Genomic DNA, 24890 nt, shown 5'->3' on the forward strand with positions numbered 1-24890 from the left:
AAATGCATTAAAAAACAATGAAAAGTTAAACAATAACTGTAGAACAGCATAAAGTGTATGATGACAAGATGGTGTGTTTTCGAGTTCTCATTGGTCTATAGCGTACTCACTTGTACGGATAAGTTTCATATATGCAAAATTTTCCCTATTTTTACTCTTTTCTGTCCCACTTGTCCCACACACTTGTAATTCTAGCCCCACACTCTCATCTTTCTTCTTTTTTTCTCTTTTGAATCAAATCAATGCATTTCATTTGCGTTTTCAATCTCTCTCTCTTTCTCTAGCTACTACTATCACTCATCTAATATCCTCAAAATATCTTCCATTTTACTATTTTAAGATCATACTAATTTTAATGAGGATAAACATATGGATTTTAAATTAAGATAATATATTTTTTATTTTTATTTATAAAATCATATAAGAAAAAATTATGATACTTTCATGTTTGGTTGGCTAAGGATATTTCATTTAGTAAAAAAGATAAATGGAAGGTGTTTGTAAGTATTCTAGTAAAAGTAATTGAGCTCCCTTTTAAGTAAAGAAATATTTTAGGGGTCCCATATTTTGGATTTTACCAAAACAAGAAAAAAGAAGAGGTTTTGAAAATTGTATAAACCATAAAATAGTTTCTTAAAATGGTGGGGCTGAATGAAACTAAAGGCACAATAGGTGGTTGAATAAGGAAAGCTAACTCTGTCTCTGCTATGCACTTGTTTTCTCTCTTTTTGGGTGCTTCTTTTCTCTCCTATTAATTTCTTTCCTTTCATTTTCTTTCCCTTTTCAATCTATCCACAACTATCTTTCTTTTCCAATTTCGTCTAATTTCAACAAACCCTCATCTCTCTTCTCTCTTCTCTCTTCTCTCAACAACTACTTTCTTTCTTTCTCCAGGTAAGATCATTTCCAAATTAGCAAACTTTTTTTTTCTTTCTTTATTTCTTATAGATCCTTTACTCTCTACATATTTCTAGCTACTTTTGTTCATTTTTTTTATTTTTTTTATTTTTATTATTTGAATTTAACCTTCATCTTTCATGTTACAGCTGTTGACTTTATAATTAACTCAGATTCTTGATTTTTTTTATTTTTTTTTATTTTAGAGAGAAATTGGATTAAAATGGTGAGAGGAAAAACTCAGATGAAACGTATTGAGAATGCAACAAGCAGACAAGTTACATTTTCAAAGAGAAGAAATGGTTTGTTGAAGAAAGCTTTTGAACTATCTGTTCTTTGTGATGCTGAAGTTGCTCTTATCATCTTTTCTCCAAGAGGAAAACTTTATGAGTTTTCTAGCTCCTGGTAATTATTTTATTATTATTATATACTTTAAATTTGCTGATTTATTGTTTTATAATCTATAGTTTTCTCTTTAATATTGCATCTATCTATCTATCTGCAAAGATATTTCATGCACCATATATAGAGTAGGAGAGAGATTCAAGATATTTTACATAATATATTATATTAATATCACACTTTCGTTGGTAGATTTGATAGGAAGTAAAGAGTTTATTAATCTTTTCATTTTTACCTTTTTTTTTCTCATTAATCTCTAAAGCAAGTGGATAAAAATTGATTTGGTCATATCCTGATTTTTTTTGAAGGAGATTAAGTTTATCCAAATAAAAGTCATCACAAGTTTTCTAAAGACTTTATGGAGATTAGTCTCAATTTAACTATGAAAGAATAGATAGACATTTTATTTATCATAATTTAATGTGATAAATATTTTATGAGATATTTATCACATTAAATTCCACTATAATGATAATGGAAATAAAAATCTTCACCTTAAGGGGGAGCTCAATCAATGTATCTCATTTTGTAGATACAATTCTCACAAATTGACTCACTATAATTTACTCTCATAACACTAAATTAAACTTTCTATACTTTTCTCTAAACTCTCTTTCTTTGAGTGAAGATTGTGCTTTACTTCTAATTACTTAATTTTCAATTGCTTGTGTCAAGCTTCTATTTATAAAAGCAGCTGAACCATAAGTATTGAATGTTTGATTCCAAATATCAAACATTGTCGCACCATGGTTTTAAAACTTCCAACATCTTCAAATGTTTTTCATACACTTAGAAATTAAGTTTCAACTAAAAAATATTTGGTGTTTATGAATCAACTAAATCTTGTTGATCACATTCATACATTAATTGGTGACATGCATTGTTGTGGGAACAATGTGAGTCTGATATAGCCTAAACAATTTGGATATGATTCTCATAAACCTATATGTAGTAAAGTTTGTATATGGAAAAGAGATACTAGATAAGGAAATCAAATAGGGGGTAACTACGAAACGATCAACCATGAATATAGTCTCTTAAAATGTTAGATGGTGGGGGAGACAATATAAGAAAGTGTATATTATCTTATATTTTAAAATCAAATAATTTTGGGTTTTATTTGATTCAAGAAACTTAGTGTCATAACTTTGTTGGATGTATGAATGGGTTATTTGTTGGTAATTATGCAATAAAATGGGTTGCAAAACCTCTTGTAGGATTATTTGAAGGTTTATTAATAATTTCAAAATCAAAGATTTTCTAATTTATATGTAGGTTTGTAGGGAGGGGATGGTTATCTTGGAACTAGGATAGAATAGTTGTAACTTTTCATACTACTTTAAATATTGTTGACAATTCTGATAAATCAACACGAATTTTTTTAACATATTAATAATGTTTTTTTCTTTTCACTAAAGATCAATAAGGCGGTGACTCTTTTCTTATCAAAGAATCATTAATGGTGCATTCTGTTCTCTTGTCGTCAATGATAATCTAAGTGTTAAGTTCAAATGTGAGTGGTTAAGTCATATATCAATTATTAATAGGTAAAATATTGGATATATAAGAGAGGTTACTCATATACCAAATGACTTAAGATTTTGGATGGAGATGCAGATCTTCTGTGTTTGGAGAATTCATTTTATTGTTCTCTCAAATTTCCCTGACTCCCCAACAAGAGGTATTAGAGAACTTGTTCGACATGTTAAAGGAGCGAGTGTTGGATCATGTGTTGGATTATGTTATATAATGTGAGAGAGATTGTTGGTTTAAGTGTGGATGATTAAGTTTGACGTCAACTATGAATGAATAAAATATTGGATATATAAGAGATTTGAGTTCAAGTGAGTTACAAAGTCTCACATCGACTATGAATGAGTAAAATGTTGGATATATAAGATAGGTGACACTTATATCTATTATATTATTATTTTGAATGTAGGTGTGACTTATCACTCACACTTTAATCCAACAATCTCTTTTATAAGTGTGAGTCAACCACATACTATAACAAGATCCACTGTAGTGATGTGAGGTTGTACTCCTCTACAAACATAATCATGAACAGGGTGAAACTCAACATGTTCTTCCCTAAAACCCTTGACTTTGGCGTATTAGGTACTTGTAGAAAATTAACCTTGAGTGCATGTCATATGTTGTTAAAATGATATCGGAATAACAAAGTATAATCGATTTCTTGATCGACAAGAAACCCACAAGGGTAGAAAAAAGGGAAGCAAGAAGAACACAACAAATTGGTTATAAACTGCTATTCTTTACTTTCTCTTTGAAACAAGATTACAAGTGTTACATAATAGAAAATAACTCTCTCACTCTAATTAGGATTTGCATTATGCAATGATGAGAGACTAGTATGTTATTTATAAGAAAACTAACACATTAAACTAATGAGCTTTTACACACATGCTCATTACACAAGCTAACTTAGAGAACAAGCTAGCTTAAATAATTGGCATAACAAACATGCCCAATTAGACATGCTAACAATCCTAACATATTTCGAATACAACATGTGAACAAACTTTGACGACATGCTAAGGTCCTACCAAATTGTCAAACAAAGAAGCTACCCTTTGACCATACTAGAGTTGAATCCAATATCTCACAAATCTCCACCTTGGAACAAACTCTATAACATCAAGAGAATAAACTAGGTTTCTTCATGCAGCTTTATCAAATGCATACAGTGGAAAAACTTGCAACTTGGTAATGTCTTGGTGATCATATCAACATCATTATGATATGTTGCAACCTTTAGCACTTTGACTTCTACACGCTCGATTACCGCTTTAACAAAATACAACCTCACATCAATGTGCTTGGTTTGCTAATGATAGGCTGAATTCTTCGACGGATGTATAGAACTTTGAATATCACATTTAACAGTCATCAAGCCACAATGCTTCTTTCACAACTCCAATGAGAGCGATATATTATGCTTTAGTGGCTGATAAGGTAACAACCTTCTGAAGTGTTGTTTTTCAACTAATTGTTGTACCAAACATAATGAACACATATCCAGAAATAAATATTTTGTAAACAACCTGCATAATTAGAGTCGACATACCCTTCGATTTCTGCTTTACTATTTTCACCATATGCTCCACCATAAACCATGACTCTATTCAGAGACTCATTTATGTACCTTAGAATCCACTTCAATCTTTCCAGTGAGCCTTTCCAGGATTCACCATGTACCTGCTTACAAGACTTACTGCATATGCTATGCCGGGTCTAGTACACACCATAACATACATCAAAGAACCTACTATATTAGGATATGTGATGCTATTCATATAAGCTCTTTCGACCCCATTACTGGGACACTGATATGTACTCAGCTTGAATTGAGGGTTTGTCGGAGTCACAATAGGCTTTGAATTCGACATACCAAATTTGTCGAGAATCTTCCGTAGTTATGTCTATTGAGATAAGCATAATTTTGACTGCTTTTTGTCTCTTTGGATGTCAATCCCAAGAATCCTGGATGCAGCTCCCAGATCCTTCATATCGAACTCCTTATTGAGTTCATCCTTCACCTTCATTACATCCTTAACATTGTTGCTTGCTATAAGAATATCATCCACATAAAGCAACAAAATAACAAATGAATTTCCAGGTCAAAATCGGAATTAAACACAATGGTCGAACTGACATCTAATGAAACCTATATGTGCCATGAATTTTCGAATCTCCTCTTCCACTGTCAAGAAGACAGTTTCAGTCCATATAATGATCTACTCAGATTGCACACATAACCTTCCTTTCCCTTTTCTGCATACCCTTCAGGTTGCCTCATCAGGATTGTTTCATCTAGATCTCCATACAAGAAAGCAGTTTTCACATTCATTTGTTCCAGTTCTAGGTCAATTGTTCCACCATGGAGAGTAACATTCAAATGGACATATGATTCACAACAGGAGAGAACCCATCATTGAAGTCGAGACCTTCTTTCTGAGTGAAACCCCTTGCGACCAATCTTTCCTTGCATCTCTTTGATGTCACTCTTTCGATTCCTTCCTTAACTTTGAAAATCCACTTACAGCTGACTAACCTGGTTCCAGCAGGGTTCTTGATCAATTCCCAAGTGTGGTTACCATGAAGAGACTTCATCTCATCATTCATGGCCTTCATCCATTCAGTCTTATTTCGACTCCTCATAACTTCCTTATAGTCTTTAGGTTCTTCATCTAGAACCTCACTTGCAGAGAATAAGGCATAAGCTATGAGATTTGCATACCCAAGTCTTTGAGGTGGCTTGATGACTCTTCTCGGCCTATCTCTTACCAACACGTAGTCATCGACACTTTCCTCAACTTCCTCAGTATCTTCAGCATCTTATACTTATTCTTTGACTTGATATGGGATAAACAATTCAACATCGACATGCTCCACCTCAACAGGAATCTCTTCATGTTCCAGCTCTTCTTTACATATTTGTGCACTTCGACTAACGACATCCGTTTTCTTAAAAGCCATCTCAACTTCATTGAAAACTACATCTTGACGGGTGATACACCTCTTGTGACCTGGCTCTAGGCACCATAGTCTATAAGCTTTGACTCCTTCAGGGTATCCCATGAACATGCATCTCAGAGCTCTAGGTTCGACCTTGTCTTGCCTAATGTGAGCATAGGCTATGCAACCAAATACTCTAAGTTTGTCGAGATCTGGTAGGTGTCCCGACCAAACTTCTTCAGGTGTTTTCATATCTAACGCACTCGAAGGACATCTGTTTATCAGATATGTTGTTGTCGAAACAACATCTTCCCAAAACACCTTCTTTAACCCAACACTAGTCAATATGCATCTAACTCTTTCCAAAATGGTTCGATTAAACCTTTCAGCCAAACCGTTTTGTTGGGGAGTACCTGCAGTAATTCTATTCCTTGTAATGCCAGAGGCTGCACAAAATTTGTCGAACGCCTCATTGCAAAATTCAAGGCCATTGTCGGTTCTCAACCTCTTGAACTTTCTGCCAATTTGATTTTCGACCAGGGTCTTCCAACTTTTGAAGTTCTCAAAAGTTTCATCCTTAGTTTTCTGGATGAATATCCATAACTTTCTGGAATAATCATCTACGGATAGAAAATACCTTGCTCCTGAATGTAATGGACACATTGCAGGCCCCTAAAGATGAACATGGATGTAACCAAGGGATCCATGTGTTCTTTGTTTGCCTTTATTGAACTTCACTCTCCAAGATTTTCCAAGTACACAGGGTTCACAAAACTTCAGCTTTTCGACTTTGTCTCCACCAAGTAGATTTTGTTTCCCCAATTCGACCAGAACCCTTTCATTGACATGGCCCAATCTCATGTACCAAATTTCTGTCTTCGACAAAGCTTTCGTGGATGCAACATCTGCAGAACCACTTACAACTTCATCCTCAAGGATATACAAGTCTTTTTTCTTCATGCCTCTTAAGACTTCCTTCGACCCCTTCATGACTTTTAGAATACTTTTCTCTCCTTGGAAAACACATCCTTTCTTGTTGAATTCACCACGAAAAATCAAGTTTCTCTTTAAATCAAGTACATACCTGACTTTAGTCGACAAACTTATTGACACATCATGGATCTTGAATCTCACAGATCCAACACCTGCAATCTTGCAAGTCTTTGTTTGGATTCATGTGCCAAGTGCAACCTGACTCCATAATCCACTATTTACTTAAGTCGTCGCCTGAAACCACAAGAACATCAAATGAGTCAAAATCATCTTGAACAATGGCTGCATTTTCATTATCCTTACCTCCATGATCTTTTAGGCATTCAGGAAACACTTTTCTTGTATGACCTTCATTATTACAGTGATAACATCGAATATCAGATGCATAACCACTGTAAGACTTCTGTTGATTGTTACCCTTCTTCTTGTCAAACTTGCCATCTCTCTTTGTGAATTTCGCCTTAACCGACAGGCCTTCACCAGTCGAAGATGGCTTGTGCTTATTTCGTTCATTCAAATCCTTAGAATACAAGGTTGATTGAACTTTTTCAAAGGTCAGAGACTTTCTTCCATACAAGAGAGTTTCTTTGAAATGAGCATGTGATCTGGGCAAAGCACACAACAACAGCAGTGTTTGATCTTCATCCTCGATCTTGACATCGATATTTTTAGGATCAAGAATCAGGTTGTTGAACATATCCATTTGCTCAGCCAGAACTTTATCTTCACTCATCTTGAATGAATATAAAGATTGCTTCCGACAGAGGCGATTGACCAACGATTTGGTCATGTACAAACTTTCGAGTTTCACCCATAACCCCGACACCTTCGTCTCCTTCGAAACATGTCGAAGAACCTTATCACCAAGGCTCAATAAGATGTCGTTGTGGTCTTTCTCTACCATAGTCATTTTTTCTTTGTCTGTTAACGCAACGTCCATGGCTTCGGCTCCCTTCGGCGCTTATAAACAACCCTGCTGAACTAGTAGGACTTTCATCTTCAAGCGCCACAGACCAAAATCGTTCACTCCGATGAACTTTTCAATCTCATACTTTGTTGACGACATCTTCTCCATGCTCAGCGCACCGATTTGTTGTGAAAACAATACCGGAATAACAAAGTATAATCGATTTCTTGATCGATAAAAAATCCACAAGGGTAGGAAAAAAGGAAGCAAGAAGAACATAACAAGTTGATTATAAACTGATACTCTTTACTTTATCTTTGAAACAAGATTACAAGTGTTACATAATAGCAAATAACTTCTCTTACCCTAATTAGGATTTACGTTATGCAATGATGAGAGACTAGTATGCTATTTATAAGAAAACTAACACACTAAATTAATGGACTTTTACACACAGACTCATTACACAAACTAACTTAGAGAACAAGCTAATTTAAACAATTGAGCATAACAAATAAGTCCAATTCGACATGCTAACAATCCTAGCACATTTCGACTACAATATGTGAACAGACTTAACGGCATGCTAAGGTCCAGTCGAATTGTCGAACCAAGAAATTGCCATTCGACCATACTAAAGTTTGATCCAATATCTCACATCATTAATTCTTTGCAAAGTTGAAACATGCGAGAGCCATTGTTATGCATGTAACTTGTTTGCAATTCATGGCAAATTTGAGGAGTGAACCGTACTTTCAGAAATATCTTTAGAAATGGGCATGAGTAACCTAGACGTGATGAAATTGTCATTTATGCATCAAAGGGTAAAACATGGCTATTCTCGAAAGGAGAGGGCAAATAACCATCAACAAATCCTAGCCGGTTCTTGACTCCAACAACGATGAGCATCAAACAACACCATGAATAGTAAATATGACTAATGAGTTCATGAGAATCGTGTTTACAACTTGGATTATCCAAGTGATTCATGAAAAAGTTCGATAGTAGATCTTCCATGATCAAGTAGCGATGCACCAACAAGATATTGAAATGAAATCAAGAAAGAAAAAAAAACTTTCATAAAATATAAGAGAAAGACAACTTGTGATATCAACCGATAATGCTCCAAGAGTACCAGATAGATATTATGTCTCCACAAAATCTAACATCTAATTTGTTGAATTGACTATATTGATCAAACAACACTCTAATGCTTTAATGAAAATCAAATTTTTATTTAATTCATAAATCTCAAAATCTTTTTAATAATTTTTTATAGTTTTTTTTAATAAAACTATGAAAATCAAATCTTTATAGTCTTTTTCTATTATATAAATACATAAATTTATTAATTGGAGTACAATAGTATTCTAATCCGTATTTGCACTCTAATCATTATTATACATTAAAGATGTATATTCTTTTTTTATTAATTAATTTATTTTTTTAGATGAAGTATTTATTGTGTTTAATGTAACAGCATGCAGGACACGATTGAACGGTACCGTAGAAATACCAGAAGTGCTCAACCATTGCAAAGATCAGATGAACAAAATATGCAGGTAATTTATTCTTTAACAAGTCCCCATATTTTTACTGTTCATTAAAAATTGAATTGGTATTGAAATATTTGGATATAATCATAATATTAATATTTATGAAAATCCTTTCAAGATATTCTAGCAAATGCTTTATAATAGCATCCCATACCCCATATTAATATTTTTGAAAATACACAAAATTTTGTGAGAATATATACTTTTTAATTTTAAAAATATAGTTTTAGTTTTATTTACTAAGGTATGATATTAAATTTTTTAGGTGAATAATTATGTGCAATATTTAAAATTAATTAAAAATATAAAAAAAATATTTTTGTTATTATAAGAAATAACTCCGTTTTTATTTAAACTTAAAAATAAGTAAAATGTCTATTGAAATATACGGATTGAAAATTTTAGAGTTAATACTATAGATACATTTAAATGCAACTTAATCAAAAGCACATCAAAATTAAATAATCAAACTTTTTATGATTATGTTCCATAGTTATAGTGCGACAAAATGAAGAAGATGAAGGTAATGGAAGCACAAATTGGAAAGATTGCACATCCTAAACATAATCCGCATAATATGCTGAGAAGTATAAGAAAACAATCAAATGTGGGATGCCACATATTTCAAAAAAAGGAAACAATCATGTATTACACATAAATTGTCTAATGAGATAATATTTCTGGGATTTTTATATAAATACTGACACTATATTATTTAGATAAGTTATTTTAAATCTTTTATATTTTTCTTTTTTTAATGTATTTTTAGGCTATTAGTATAACTTTTCACGTTAGTCCTTCAACGCCATATAGAATAGTTTAGGAACTAGTAGTTAGAAAACACACTTCCATTTTCAGCATAATTACTTGTAAAAAAAATTATATTAAAAATTTATATTAAAAATTGTCAGTTGAATCTCAACTAAATTTTTAGTTTTAATACATGTTTTGCTGTTTTAATTTAATTCAATTTTTCGTGATAATTTCTTAATTAAAAAATATTATAATTTAATTTCTTAATTTAATTTTTTATATTCGATTTGATTTTTTCCGTCAATTTCTGAAAAAAAAAAGTTAAATTTTGGTGATGTGGTGTTATAATAAGTCATTTGTATATCTGAGTCAAGATATGTAGTTAAAAACGGATACACGGTTTAAATTGTGGAATTTTATTTTAACATCCGAAAACAAAATCCTCACCGTTTAAGAAATGTATCAATTTTTCATTATATATGCTGACTCAGATTTGTACCAATTGTCTTAATGTAACGCCACGTAACCAAATAAAATAGCGAAGTAACTTTAAAAAGCTAATTTATAACTTTTTTTAATTGTATAACTAAAATAAAAAAACTTAGTAAATAGTTATGCCAAACTTTTACTGTATAAGAATAGTTCCTAATTAACATTTCATCTTTCCTCCATGACAATAGTTTATTTTTGGAATTTCAGACTTTCAATTAAAAAGTTAAACAAACATATAGTTTTATATAATTAAAAAGTTAAATAAACATTTAACTTTAGATATTAAATAGAACATAAATTTGTATTTTAATCTCAATTTTTTCTTTAATTACATCACTGTTACATATTTAGTCGCATCAATGACGAAGACAATTCATCATCATAGTTATGTCTTGTTTTTTTTTTACATATTTCTTTTTAAATTAATTCTTAGATTCTTAAAAAAATAAATAAAAAGACAACCAAAAAATTTGAGACCACCTCTAATTTGAGAGTATTACTTCTCGTGTTTCTCTAATTTATACTTTTATGATTTATATTAAACTACAATAAACTTACTACTTTGGATCGGTCACAAGACCGACACGTCAAAGTCTAATAGCAAGTACTACGAGGAAAGATACAAAGAACAATCGTTGTTGGGACGATGTGGACAGGGGACCTCGAGCAAGATTCTTGTTGTATACTCTCCTTAACACTCCAAGGGATAAATCCTACAGGATTGTGCAAATGTTGACTTCAAGGAAGCCGATATAAGAAGCCTTATCCTATAAAGGAATATGTCAGGAACGAAAAAACGAGGTATTGTTATTTCCTTAAGAGTCATGGCTACAAGACCGATGAACGCGTCCATTTGTAAGATGCAATCGAAAAGCTGATCTAATTAAGGATCACCTGGTACACCCAGAAGTGCGGTCAAAAAGATGACTGAGAAGGAAGGAAAGAAGACAAGAGGCGTGGTGAGTTTCCAAAAAAGACTAAATCCCCTCGCCGAAAAAAAGGATCTCCTGAGAAAGCAATAGAGGCAGTGAGATGAGCAAAAGGGAAGAAGGATATGACCGATGAAGATGAAGAAGACCGAAAGAGGAAACTTTAATGCATCACATCCATTACCAAAGGGCTTCGTAGATCAAGGAACCCGTTTAAGGGCACCGCTAAAAGAAGAATTACAAAGCTAATATCAATCAGCAAAGAAGGCGAAATAACTTTTTAGGGGAATCCGAAAATACATATCCTAGGGTTCCATAATAGCAAAAAGATGGGGAGAATCCCCAACGAAATCTTTCCTCTATAGTGACTGTGACTATGGCTAACTTTGATGTATATAGAATTTTCATAGACGGGGAGAATTCATGCAACATCATGTACGCGAAGCTTTTAGAGATGTCTGGTTGTAGAGGCAAATTTTCTTACCTTACGAGGAATCTGACCTACAAGCCTTTAACGATAAAATAACTTGCCCTTAGGGATACTCGAACTAATGTCACTCTTGGAGAAAGAAGGGACACCAAGACGGTTGATATGCAATTTTTGGTAGTTCCATGGAAGAGCATTTACAACTGCATCCTAAGCAGACCTGTCGCGGCGACACTGGACGTGTTGGCCTCTCCAGTCCACCTAAAGATGAAATATCATAACATCCACTACAAGCTAGTAACAACATGTGTTGATTTGGCCGGCAGTCATAGGATACACAACCTTACAGCGTGATAGAGGCGGGAAAGACGAAGAGAGTGCAATGGTGGTCAACACGACCTCCCTCAGCAAAGAATTGGGAGAGATGGTGGTCGGCTACCAAAGGAAAGAACTGGCTCTCCCACCAGGTATGGCGTAAATCATTTTAAATTGATAATTGCGGGAGATAGGTGTGAATGAAGGCTGAAGCCGACCATAATAGTCCGCACTAAGATGCCCGAAGATCAATAAATAGTGACATGGTCGCTTGGTTAAGTATCCCTATTTCACATTTGTAAAATCCACTCTACATCACTATGTAATATCTCTTCCATGATAATAAATAAAATTTTCACCAATTTTTCTTCTTTATGATCACAAAGGATATGCACGACTAAAGGGTAATTTCATAAACACAATAGGTGTACGAATGTAGGAATTAAAACCTCATAGCTAAAGTTGCAGAGATGAAGACAACAAGCCACAAAACAAAGTGATGATCAGGGCATACCTCATCTTAGTACTCTACATCATTATGTAATATCTCTTGCATGTTAATAAGTAAAATTTTCACCAAATTTTCTTCTTTATGAACACAAAGGATATGCACGACTAAAGGGTAATGTTATAAACACAATAGGTGTACGAACGTAGGAATTAAAACCCCGCAACTGAAGTCCCAGAGATGAAGACAACAAGCCACAAAATAAAGTGGTGATCAGGGCTTACCCCATCTTGGTAGCTAGCCACTCTGGAGAGGAGAAGGTGAGTCTCTGTTATGTCGGCCTCAAACCAAGTTTAAATTTGACGACAAGGAAGATGAGCGGACCCTTAGTCAGACGCGCTCCTCAGAGACGTCCAAGAAAACTTCTGCACACGATTTCAAATGTCAGTCAATTCCTAGAGAAGCGAACTCGAGACTCATGGATACACACATAACAAGTAGAAATAACGATAAGAAAATAAAGAAAGAGTATTGAAGTAAAGAAAATAACGAAGAATATTTCATTTATTTAACAACAAGTGTTACAACGGGCAAGAGCACTCTAACAAAATTACATGAGTCTGACTCAACACTAACCATCTTCCCATCCATTATCTCTTGCTCATGAAATTCTTTTTCCCTTGATAATTGCACCTTAGGATGGAAAGGTTCCACCTATTTTCAAAAGAAACCTGTAGAACGAAATATTCACATGAAATCTTAAAACATTATGAGTCATCTCACTTATAAAGTGAAAAATCTTCAGTTTTCCAAGGAATGTGGGACTTATAACTCAGACTTGTATTATAACAATCTACCCTCAAGTGTGAGTCTATCCACTTTTATGCTCCCCTAAAGTAGAAAATATTTCATCCACATACACTTGTACTGCCATTGACATCCTTACCACGTCACAGATACTTCAACATGACACGCCACCTAACCACCACCTTGTTAGGAAGAATTTGAATACAAATAATCAGTCTTTAAGTAGAACATATCGAATCTGATATCATTGATGAGTTATGAGGAGGGCATCCACATTGGATTAAGAGAAACCACATAAGTGAGAGACACCGTATATTCATTCAAACCCTTAAGACATTAGATATATGATTCCTCTCACTTTATAAAATGTTTAACCTTCACTTTTTCAAGCAACATAGAACCTATAACTGACCATTATATCATAGCAATAATATGCTAATAATATTGTGTTAAATATGTATTCATTTAAGTTACACATTAAGTATTGTAAAGAAAAAAATTGAAAAATTACTAAATAGGGTCATGTTACACAACTTTAAAAAAAAGAAAAATTTATGTTGAAAATAGTTTTTTTTCAAAAAAACACTAATAGTATATTTTATTTTAAGGCCCTTGTTTAGCATTTTTCTTATAAATTTGAAGATTTTTTTAATTTTTTTTATCACATCAACTTTAGTCTTTTCAATTTATTTGAAATTTGAATAGATGTATATCATAAAAGAAATTTAAAGTTTTTTCTTATAAACATTAAAAATAAGTAATAAAATATTTTATTTTTCGATGGTAGATGTTGGTAGTAAGTATTGAAACATATTAATCGAGTTATTTTGTTGTTATTTTTATTTCTTTTGCGGGTATATTTTTGTTTGAGTAAAAACCTCTTCTTGTTTTCCAACAAATATTCACCTCTGTCTCATAAACAATGTTTCATTTATATTTTTTCTCTATCTTAAAATGATTGCATACATTCGAAGAAAGGGGTTAGGATTGCATATATTTGAGATATCCAAGATATGTATGAAGGAGTATTGACTAGTGTGTAGACACAGATGATTTTCCAATTACAATAGGTTTGCATCAAGTTCAACCCTAACCCCCTATCTTTTTACCTTAATTTCATCTGTACTAACAGAATACATCCAAGAGCTAGCACAAAGATGCATGCTTTTTCCAGATGATATAGTCCTACTTGGAGAGTCGAATGAAGATTTAAATGAGGCTGGAGACTTGGAGGCAAGCTTTAGAAACACATGGTTTTCGCTTAAGTAGAAGTAAGACGGAATATATGGAATGTAAGTTCAACAAAAGAAGAAGCATTTCTAATTTAGAGGTGAAAGTTCGAAACCATATCATCCCTAAGTCACACGATTTAAGTATCTTGGGCCTGTTATACAAAATGATGGAGAAAAAGGATGTAAATCGCTGAATTTAAGTTGGATAACTGAAATGGGGGAAGGCTTCGGGGGTTCTATGTGATGAAAAGGTACTTCCCAAGATGAGGGGAAAATTTTATCGGATTGTGGTAAGACCTGAGCTGTTGTACAAGACATAATGTTGGACGATTAAGGACCAACACGAGAATAAGTAAGTGTATGAGATATGATGATGTTGCGTTGGATGTTTGGTAAGACTAAAATGAATAGGATTAGAAATGAAAATATTAGAGAGAGTGTTGGGGAAACACCTATAGTAGAGAAGATGATAGAAAATATACTTAAATGGTTTAGGCATGTAAAGAGAATACATGTAGATTATGTGATAAGAAGAGTAGATCAAATGGAGAGTAGTCAAACAATTAAAGGGAGAGGAAGACCTAGAAAGACCATAAAAAAGGTTATTAAGAAAGATCTTGAAATCAATGATGTGGGTTGAAGCATGGTCCTAGATAGAACATTATGATACAATTTGATACATGTAGACGACCCTACTTAATGAGATAAGACTTAGTAGTTGTTGTTGTATTTTTTCTGTTACACCTTTATTTATTAACTTCCACTATATTCAACTACTCTATTAATTACAATTAATAAGAATATTCTAAATGATAGTATTAATTTTTACCATTATATTCAACATATCTAATCACTTTTTTAAGAATTACACATTGGTTAAATAATACATTTTTTATGAGAGGTGATCGCGGTGTGGTTTGAGCGGTTTTGACGCTAAAAGTCATCTGAACCGCAAGAGGAAAAAATGTGCGGTTCGGATTGGTTCGATTGACTTTTAGAAATAAAACAAAATAAAACTAAACCAATGCGGTTTGGGTTGGTTCAATTTTTTACAAATTTTTTATTGAGTCATATATACACATATAGATGACAACATGGCTTTGTGTTAGTCATACATTATCAAATAACAACAAAACATATCATATTTGGACAACAACTTCCCATTTAATATACAAATATTATATTAGACAAAAGTGAAATTAAAAACGTAAAACAATTTCAAAAATATTATAGTGAAATATAGGAGATGAGAGATTAGAGAAGGTGAAAAAGAAAGAACAGAATAGATGAGATGAGAGATTAGAGAAGAAGAGGGACGATAAAAAAAGAATTTGGAAGAGAGAACAATAACATAAAAATGAGAAGATGAAAAAGAAAAAATATAAAAGAGGAGATATTTGAGAAAAAGAGGCCAAATTTACATGTCGAAGAAGATGAGAAAGACGCGACACTGCAATGAAAGATTTGAAAAGACTGAAACTAAAATCTTGAGTGTGAGGAAGAAAAAATAGTTCGTAATCTTAAGGTTAAGGTATAATAAATATGGGGTTGGGTTAAATGTAGGTTAAGTATTGCTTGGGTCGTAACATAATGTGATTTGGTTTGGTTTGGTTTAATTCAATTTGTAAAATACAAACTGCAAACCAATCTGAACCGTGCGATTCTGTTAAAAAATGACACAAACACATTTGAACCAAATGCATTTTTTGTGGTTTTTGATTCAGTTCAGCTAATGGTTTTCTATTAGGATTGTTTGATTTTCAACACTCTTTTACAATAGTTAGCATATCATTTTCATCATCACATTTTTCATTTAAATAGCTTGAGATCGAGAAAAATTAGGAAAGTTAGGCTTTGTAAGACATTGTTAAGGGAGTATGAAGCTATTTGTATTCAAGCTATAGAGATGCTGGTGTCCAAAAAGCCCAACCTTAAATCTCAAAGCTTATATTTATTTTAGTTTTCCTCGTTCTATGCAATGTGAGAGGTTTCTAACTCTTCAAGAATTTCCAACTTCAAAAACTTTAATATAGCACTGCGTAGTAATGTGAGATGTGGGATTGAACTCCAGTCTTAACAGAGATAGTTTCAGGATTCAACAGGGTTGAATGTGCATGTTATAATCGAAAGTAGTTATGTATTATGTTGTGTAATATATGTAGTCTATAAATAGACAACTCTCTCTTTGTTAGTGTTGGTGTTGAATAAACTTTAATGTCATAGTTAATAGGTTTTATTAATAAGTTAATGGAGAGATTTGGAAAGTCAAGAGACAATGGCCAAATTAATAGTATTTACTAATTATCATAATTCCTAGAATAACTAAGGTTTCTGAGTATGTATAAAGACCAAAATTGTACTCTAATGAAACACAGAAGTTTACAAAAGAATCGTTTCTTCTGTCAAATTGGCATCAGAGCTAATGGCAAACATGATGAATCAAATGCCGTTGCCACGGCTAACAAAGTTAAATTACGAAAACTGGAGTATCCAAATGAAAGCTCTTCTCGGATCTCTAGACGCGTGGGAGGTGACCAAAGATGGGTTTGAAGAACCAACAGATGTTGAGGGATATATGGCAGCTCAAAACAAGGCGTTGAAAGAGACGCGATCGAAGGATAAAACGGCACTATACATGCTGTTTAGGGCTGTTGATGAATCAGGCTTCGAAAAGATTGTCGGTTCGACTACGTCGAAAGAAGCGTGGGACACGCTAGAGAAAGCGTTCAAAGGAGCAGATCGAGTAAAGCAAGTTCGACTCCAAACACTTCGTGGCGAATTGGAGAGGATGCAAATGAAGGAGTCAGAAAATGTATCTGACTACATCACGCGTGTACAAAAGGTGGTGAACCAACTCACCAGAAATGGCGAAACAGTAACTGATACACGAGTTGTCGAAAAGATTTTGAGATCTTTAACAGATAAGTTTGAGAATATTGTGTGTGCAATAGAAGAGTCGAAGGACCTTTCGACGCTCGCAGTCGAAGAGCTCGCTGGTTCCCTCGAAGCACACGAACAATGTAAGATGAAAAAGAAGGAAGAAGAAGTAGAGGACGCAAATCAAACCAAGGAGCAAATCAAAGACGAAAAGGTACTCTTTTCTCAAAACTTTCGAGGAAGAGGACGTGACAGTGGAGGACGTGACAGTGGTCGAAGTGGTAGAGGCAGCAACTTCGAGAGAGGACAATCGAGTCAGCAAAATTGGCGTGGCAGAGGACGTGGTCAAAGAGGTGGTAGGTCGAACCATTCCAACTTTGAATGCTACAAGTGTGGCAAGTATGGTCATTATGCTAAGGATTGCAACTCATTCAAATGCTATAACTGTGATAAAGTGGGACATCTTGCAAAAGATTGTCGAATCGAAAAGAAGGTAGAAGAAATAACCAATCTAACTTTGGAAGCTGAAGCAAATGAAGGTTTTCTCTTGATGGCTCAAAATGAGATCAACTCAAATGACAATGTTTGGTATCTTGACTCAGGAGCAAGTAACCATATGTGTGGTCACAAACACTTGTTCAAAGAAATGAGAAAGATTGAAGATGGCAATGTGTCTTTTGGAGATGCATCGAAAGTGAAGGTCGGAGGCAAGGGAACGATCCGCTACTTGCAGAAGGATGGGTTGATTGGATCAATTCAAGATGTTTATTATGTACCAAATCTTAAAACCAACATCTTGAGTTTGGGACAACTTACAGAAAAAGGTTATTCGATACTGATGAAAGAACGAATACTGCATTTGAAGGACAAACTGGGACATCTGATTGCTCGTGTCGAAATGGAGAAAAATCGAATGTACAAACTGAATTTGATAAACGTTCGAGAAAAATGTTTACAAGTAAGTGTCGAAGACAAAGCGTCACTATGGCATCTACGCTTTGGTCATCTACATCATGCTGGTTTAAAAAGGTTGGCGAAAAAGAACATGGTGCATGGACTACCAGATATGGATTATGAAGGAAAGTTTTGTGAAGAATGTGTGCTTAGCAAACAAACAAGAACTTCATTTCAAAAGAAGGTAGAATATCAAGCTAAGCATATCCTTGATTTGATTCACACCGACATATGTGGGCCAATCACGCCAGAATCTTTCAGTAGCAAAAGGTACTTTATTTCCTTTATCGACGATTACTCACGGAAACATGGGTTTATTTCTTGAAAGAAAAGTCTGAAGCATTCGAGGTGTTCAAAAGGTTCAAAGTAATGGTGGAGAAGGAAACCGACAGACACATTAAAGTAGTTCGATCAGATAGAGGTGGTGAGTATACTTCGACAGCCTTTATGAAGTATTGTGAAGAGCAGGGTATAAGGAGATTTCTAACTGCAGCATACTCACCTCAACAAAATGGGGTGGCTGAAAGGAAGAATCGAACAGTCCTTGACATGGTTCGTTCAATGCTTAAAAGCAAGAACATGCCAAAGGAATTTTGGGCAGAAGCTGTAAAATATGCCATTTATGTTCAGAATAGATGTCCACATTCGAAGTTAGAAGATCAAACACCACAAGAAGCGTGGAGCTGACAGAAGCCAACAGTTTCTCATCTCAAAGTATTTGGAAGTGTGGCTTATGCACACGTACTAGATCAACGAAGAACGAAACTTGAAGACAAAAGTCAGAAATACATACTCATTGGGTATGATGAGAAAACAAAAGGGTACAAGCTATTTGATCCCATAAGAAAGAAGGTGATAGTGAGTAGAGACGTTCGAATAAACGAAGCAAGTAAATGGGATTGGAACAGTTCGACAGAAGCTATTGTCGAAATTGAAGAATCATATGTCGCTGTACCACCAAACATTTCGACAAAACTTGGAGATTCTGACAATGAAGATGAACCTACACAACCCAGAATGCGAAGTTTGCAAGATCTGTATGATTCGACAAGTGAAGTGCACCTTGTATGTCTCTTGGCAGATGCTGAAAACATCAGTTTTGAAGAGGCAGTACGAGACAAGAAGTGGAAAAGTGCTATGGACGAAGAGATAAGGGCGATTAACCACAATAACACTTGGGAGCTAGTTGAATTGCCAAAAGGTAGTCAATCCATTGGTGTAAAGTGGGTATTCAAGAAAAAGATGAACGCTCAAGGGGAAATAGAACGATACAAAGCGAGACTTGTTGCGAAGGGATACAAACAGAAAGCAGGAGTTGATTATGACGAAGTATTTGCACCTGTTGCAAGAATGGAGACAATTCGATTACTCATATCTCAAGCTGCTCAATTCAAATGGCCAATATTTCAAATGGATGTCAAAACAGCTTTTCTGAATGGTGTACTAGAAGAAGAAGTCTATGTCGAACAACCACTCGGGTACATGAAAGCTGGAGAAGAGAAGAAGGTACTGAAATTGAAGAAAGCGCTATATGGGCTGAAGCAAGCACCGCGGGCATGGAACACACGTATCGACACATATTTCAAGGAGAACGGGTTCGAGCAATGTCCGTACGAACATGCCCTCTATGTGAAGAAAAATGGAAGGAATGTATTACTTGTTGCTCTCTATGTCGATGATCTTATTTTTCTGGGCAGTAATGATCAGATGATAGAAGAATTCAAAAGCACAATGACATGTGAATTCGAGATGACAGATCTAGGCCTGATGAGATTCTTTCTTGGTCTGGAAGTTCGACAAGAAGAAACATGAATCTTCATCTCACAAGAAAAATATGCAAAAGAAATCTTGAAAAGATATAAGATGGAAAGCTGTAATCCGGCTTCGACGCCAATGGAACCAGGAACAAAGTTGTCGAAATTTGATGGAGGAGAACGTGTCGAAGCAGGAAAATATCGAAGTTTGGTAGGAAGTCTTCGCTATCTCACATGTACAAGACCAGATATCTCATTAAGTGTAGGCATTGTAAGTCGATTCATGGAGGAGCCAGTGTACACACATTGGAAAGCATTGAAGCGAATTCTGAGGTACATCCAAGGAACAGTGTCACTTAGGATGTTTTACTCGAATTCAGACAAATACAAGTTGGTTGGTTACTCTGGCAGTGATTGGTGCGGAGACATAGACGATCGAAAAAGTACTTCTGGATATGTGTTCTTCATGGGAAATTCTGCATTCACTTGACTTTCTAAAAAGCAGCCAATAGTAACACTTTCGACATGTGAAGCAGAATATGTAGCAGCATCCTGGTGTGTTTGTCATGCAATATGGCTCAGAAGATTGATGAGTAAAATGGAGCTAGAACAGAAAGATGCAACAATAATACAAGTTGACAACAGGTCAGCAATTGAGTTAGCAAAGAATCCAGTAAACCATGAAAGGAGCAAACACATTGACGTTCGCTTCCACTTCATTCGAGAACACGTGAAGGAAGGAAATGTCGAATTGAAGCATGTAGCAAGTAAGGACCAAGCAGCAGACATTTTCACAAAACCACTATCAAAGGAAATCTTCGACAGAGGCAAGAAATTGATAGGCATGATGAATAGAAGAAACATTTAAGTTTACAGAAGAGTTTTGTTGAATAAACTTTAATGTCATAGTTAATAGGTTTTATTAATAAGTTAATGGAGAGATTTGGATAGTCAAGAGACAGTGACCAAATTAATAGTATTTACTAATTATCATAATTCCTAGAATAGCTAAGGTTTCTGAGTATGTATAAAGACCAAAATTGTACTCTAATGAAACACAGAAGTTTACAAAAGAATCGTTTCTTCTGTCAGTTGGGACTACAATTCGGGAGTCAACAGGAGTAAGCATTTTTATTTTTGGGGATTTTCCTTTTGAGGAACACACCTTTGTGAGAGACCCACCACATATTCATCCAAAACCTTAACGTGATAGGTGTGTGAGTTCTCCCACTTATAAATGCTTAAGTCTCCATATTTGTAATCAATGTGAGATTTCTCCATGCTACTCAAACTTGTTATTCTCAACCGCTAGGAGAGAGGTTAGTCGTTATTTTCACTTATAATGGTTTAACACTCTTTGATGAGAAAGTGAATGCAATAACCGTCATAACCAACTTTATTTTATCTCTCTCTTCTTGAATCGAACGCAATAACCGTCATAACCAACTTTATTTTATCTCTCTCTTCTCTCTCTCTTCTTGAATCGAACGATTTATTGTTTGCTCAAGAAACTCTCTCTTTCTCACAGTCTAATTTTGTTCTTGACATGATTTATCACAACATTATCCAATCTGAGATTTTTTTTATAACCCTCCAACAATTTTATCTAGGTTGGTTGCTGCATTTGTTTGTTTGGTGTTAATTTTTATTAACTTGTCTAATTGTTTGATTCAGTGTATTAAAACTTGTGTTTAATTGGTATTTTCCAATATTGATCTCTATTTGCTTTCTGTACTCTGCAGAATTTGAAGCAAGAAACAGCAAGTTTGATGAAGAAGATTGAACTTCTCGAAGCCTCGAAACGGTTCATCATCTTAAATTTCACTTCATCTTCACAAATGGTTAACATATATTCACACTAATAAATTTCACTTACAACAAAAGAATGTATTGCATGCATATTGTTCATTTCTCAGGAAACTCATGGGAGAAGGTTTAGGTTCATGCTCCTTAGAAGAACTTCAACAGATAGAACAACAGTTGGAAAAGAGTGTAAGCACTGTTAGAGCAAGAAAGGTAATTAACCAGCTTCACAAATCACTTTTTTTTAATACTTTGTAATATTCTGAACTTAATTAAATATTTGGATTACTACTTTTCAGAATCAGGTTTACAAGAATCAAATTGAGCAACTTAAAGAAAAGGTATGTTGTAAAGAAAATAGGGTTTCAGAATCTGATACCCTGACGAAAATAATACCTTATGGTTCATCTGTTTCTTTTCTGTGATCACTTTATAGTAGACAAAGTGAAAAGTTATTGTTTCTAGGAATAGTAACAATTTAGCATTAAAAAAAGTGCTTATTTCTATGTTTTGAATACAACTCAGGAAAAAGTCCTACTTGCTGAAAATTCAAGGCTCTCTAAGCAGGTGAAAAATAAACTATAGTTACTATTGTCATTAAACATTTGTTTTATTTTAGAAATGATTTAATTAGATCGAAAACCTAACACAGCCGCAGCCGCAACTACTGCAACTACCACCACCGCCACCGCCAAATGATCATCCGAGAGAAAATCAACCGTACGCAGAAAGCAGCAGTCCGAGCTCAGATGTGGTGACTGAATTGTTCATTGGCCTACACAGGTCTAGTTGAACATAATGATATAATCATCTAGTGTATGTTTGGTTTTACATTAATTCCAATGCATCTGAATTAACATTTTGAAACTACTTCCCTTATTGCATTGGAATTTGTTCAACTTAAGAACAAACATATATATGCTTAATACTTGCCTTATATACGTGCAAGTGTAGAGTAATGGGGAAAAGCCCTAATGTCTCCAATGTATTTATTTGTTGAACAATGTGATGCACTGAATATATTTTCATCATTTTGTTTTTGTCAAATTGCTGTAAAAATTATAGATGGTCTTAAAATATATAAAATTAAGACCATTGCATCGTAAGACTATTAGAGACAAAAGTGTTGTCCTGGAACATCATGGAACTTTCAAGTTGGTAAGCTTGGTAATTGTACTTGGATTTCTGATTAAGATCTTATCTCAGGGTTGATTTGTGGGGAAGGTGTGTAATAAATCTTAGTTGCCCCTGTCGGTAGACTTTTTATTTTGTCTTTTATTGTGGATTGTTGTACATTTTCCAATAACCTTTTCCGGAGCGTTGTTTTGTTTCTAGCAGCCGTTTAACTTTTATCACTATTTTTTTCTCACAAACAACCATACTATTGTGACTGCCACCCATAGATTGGTCAATCCTCAAATCAACATTACTGCCGGCCATTGCACGTGCCCTCACGAGCAACTTTAGTCACATCTATTTTTGGCGATTCAATAGTCAATTTTCTTGTCCGCCCTTACACGTTCCAACTGCGTGGTCAAAATTGAATTTTGATATACTTCCTTTTTGAGGTTTTTTTATTACGAATTCGTTCAACGCTGGTTGTCTCATCAATGGTAGAAGTTATAAATTCTGAATCTGAGTATATAAGTGTTCATGTTTCTTCAATGGTTGAACCTTAATCTAATTCTATAATTTTTTCTGGTCCTCCAATGTCTTTAATTTTTCTGGAATCAAAGCCCTCAACACCAACCCGAGTATGTAAAAGAATAAGTAAATCTGAACTTCTCTAGAAACAAATTCAATCTCCTAAACAAGCGGTAAGTACTAAAAAAGATTCTTCTATCGGTGATTATTAGGTTTCTAATACTTGTGATACTAACCCCTATGATTTACCTATTGCTTTAAGAAGGGATAAAAGATCATGTCCATCTCTATATAGATATCATATTTATAAATTTTTCTCTTCTAAGACTCTCTCTCCAGAGTATCAGAGTTATTATGCGGTTGTTAACTTTGTGATAATTCCATCACCAGGCATTGAAAAATAAAAATTAGATTTAAGTATGGATGAGGAAATGAAAACACTTATTTTTTTTTGGAAATTGAGAGATTGTTTAGAGACAAAGAGGTAACAAATATGTTTGTTGCATGTGGATCTATAGTGTGAAACATAAGCCATATCACATTTCTGATCGTTACAAGGTCAAACTAATGAAAAACACTATACTCATACATATGACATTGATTATGAGGATTCATTTTCTCCAGTGTCGAAGATGAATATTGTTTAGATATTGTTATCTATTGTTCTCACTTTGGTTAGGAACTATGACAATTTGATGTAGAAATGATTTCTTTCATGAAAACTTAGAGGGAGGGGTGTATATGGAGATTCCACCTGGCTTTGGTCATACGGGTAGAACCAACAATGTGTGGTGATTGTAAAAGGCCTTATATGTGAAGGTAGAGAAAAACAAGAAAGGGGGGGGGGGGGGGGGGTCCGTGAATTGTTTTCACGGACAATAAAAACTTTTGGAAATGCTACACACACAAAGATAATAACAAACAACACAGAAGTTTATTCTGGTTCGCTTGAAAATCAAAGCTACTTTAGTCCCCTCGGCCAAGGTGATTTCGCCTTAAATAAGGACTTAATCCAATAATCTAGAAAGATTACAACAAACGTCTAAGAGTACAATGATCTCTTAGCCCTCTCAAGTCTACAGACTTCACAAGTCACTTGAGGAAATTTACAGCAACAATTTTTGAATTACAAGAGTGTGTTTGATGCTCCTAGATAAGCAATATGAACACAGTAAGAACAATGATCAATGATCACACCTAGAGCAACAACTCGTGTGATAA

General features: G+C 34.3%; 1 protein-coding gene across 1 annotated transcript; it reads left to right on the forward strand.

The window, feature by feature from the left end:
- The first annotated feature begins 620 nt into the window (after positions 1–620).
- LOC127127181 (MADS-box protein SOC1) lies at positions 621–23218 on the forward strand. Its single transcript, XM_051056309.1, has 8 exons — positions 621–894; positions 1104–1302; positions 9159–9240; positions 21965–22026; positions 22139–22238; positions 22325–22366; positions 22551–22592; positions 22678–23218. The coding sequence occupies exons 2-8, from the start codon at positions 1121–1123 to the stop codon at positions 22816–22818; spliced, it is 651 nt and encodes a 216-aa protein (XP_050912266.1). The 5' UTR covers positions 621–894; positions 1104–1120; the 3' UTR covers positions 22819–23218.
- Positions 23219–24890: the final 1672 nt, after the last annotated feature.

The sequence above is a fragment of the Lathyrus oleraceus genome, chromosome 3 (assembly GCF_024323335.1).
Source record: "Lathyrus oleraceus cultivar Zhongwan6 chromosome 3, CAAS_Psat_ZW6_1.0, whole genome shotgun sequence".
Classification (NCBI taxonomy): Eukaryota; Viridiplantae; Streptophyta; class Magnoliopsida; order Fabales; family Fabaceae; genus Lathyrus; species Lathyrus oleraceus.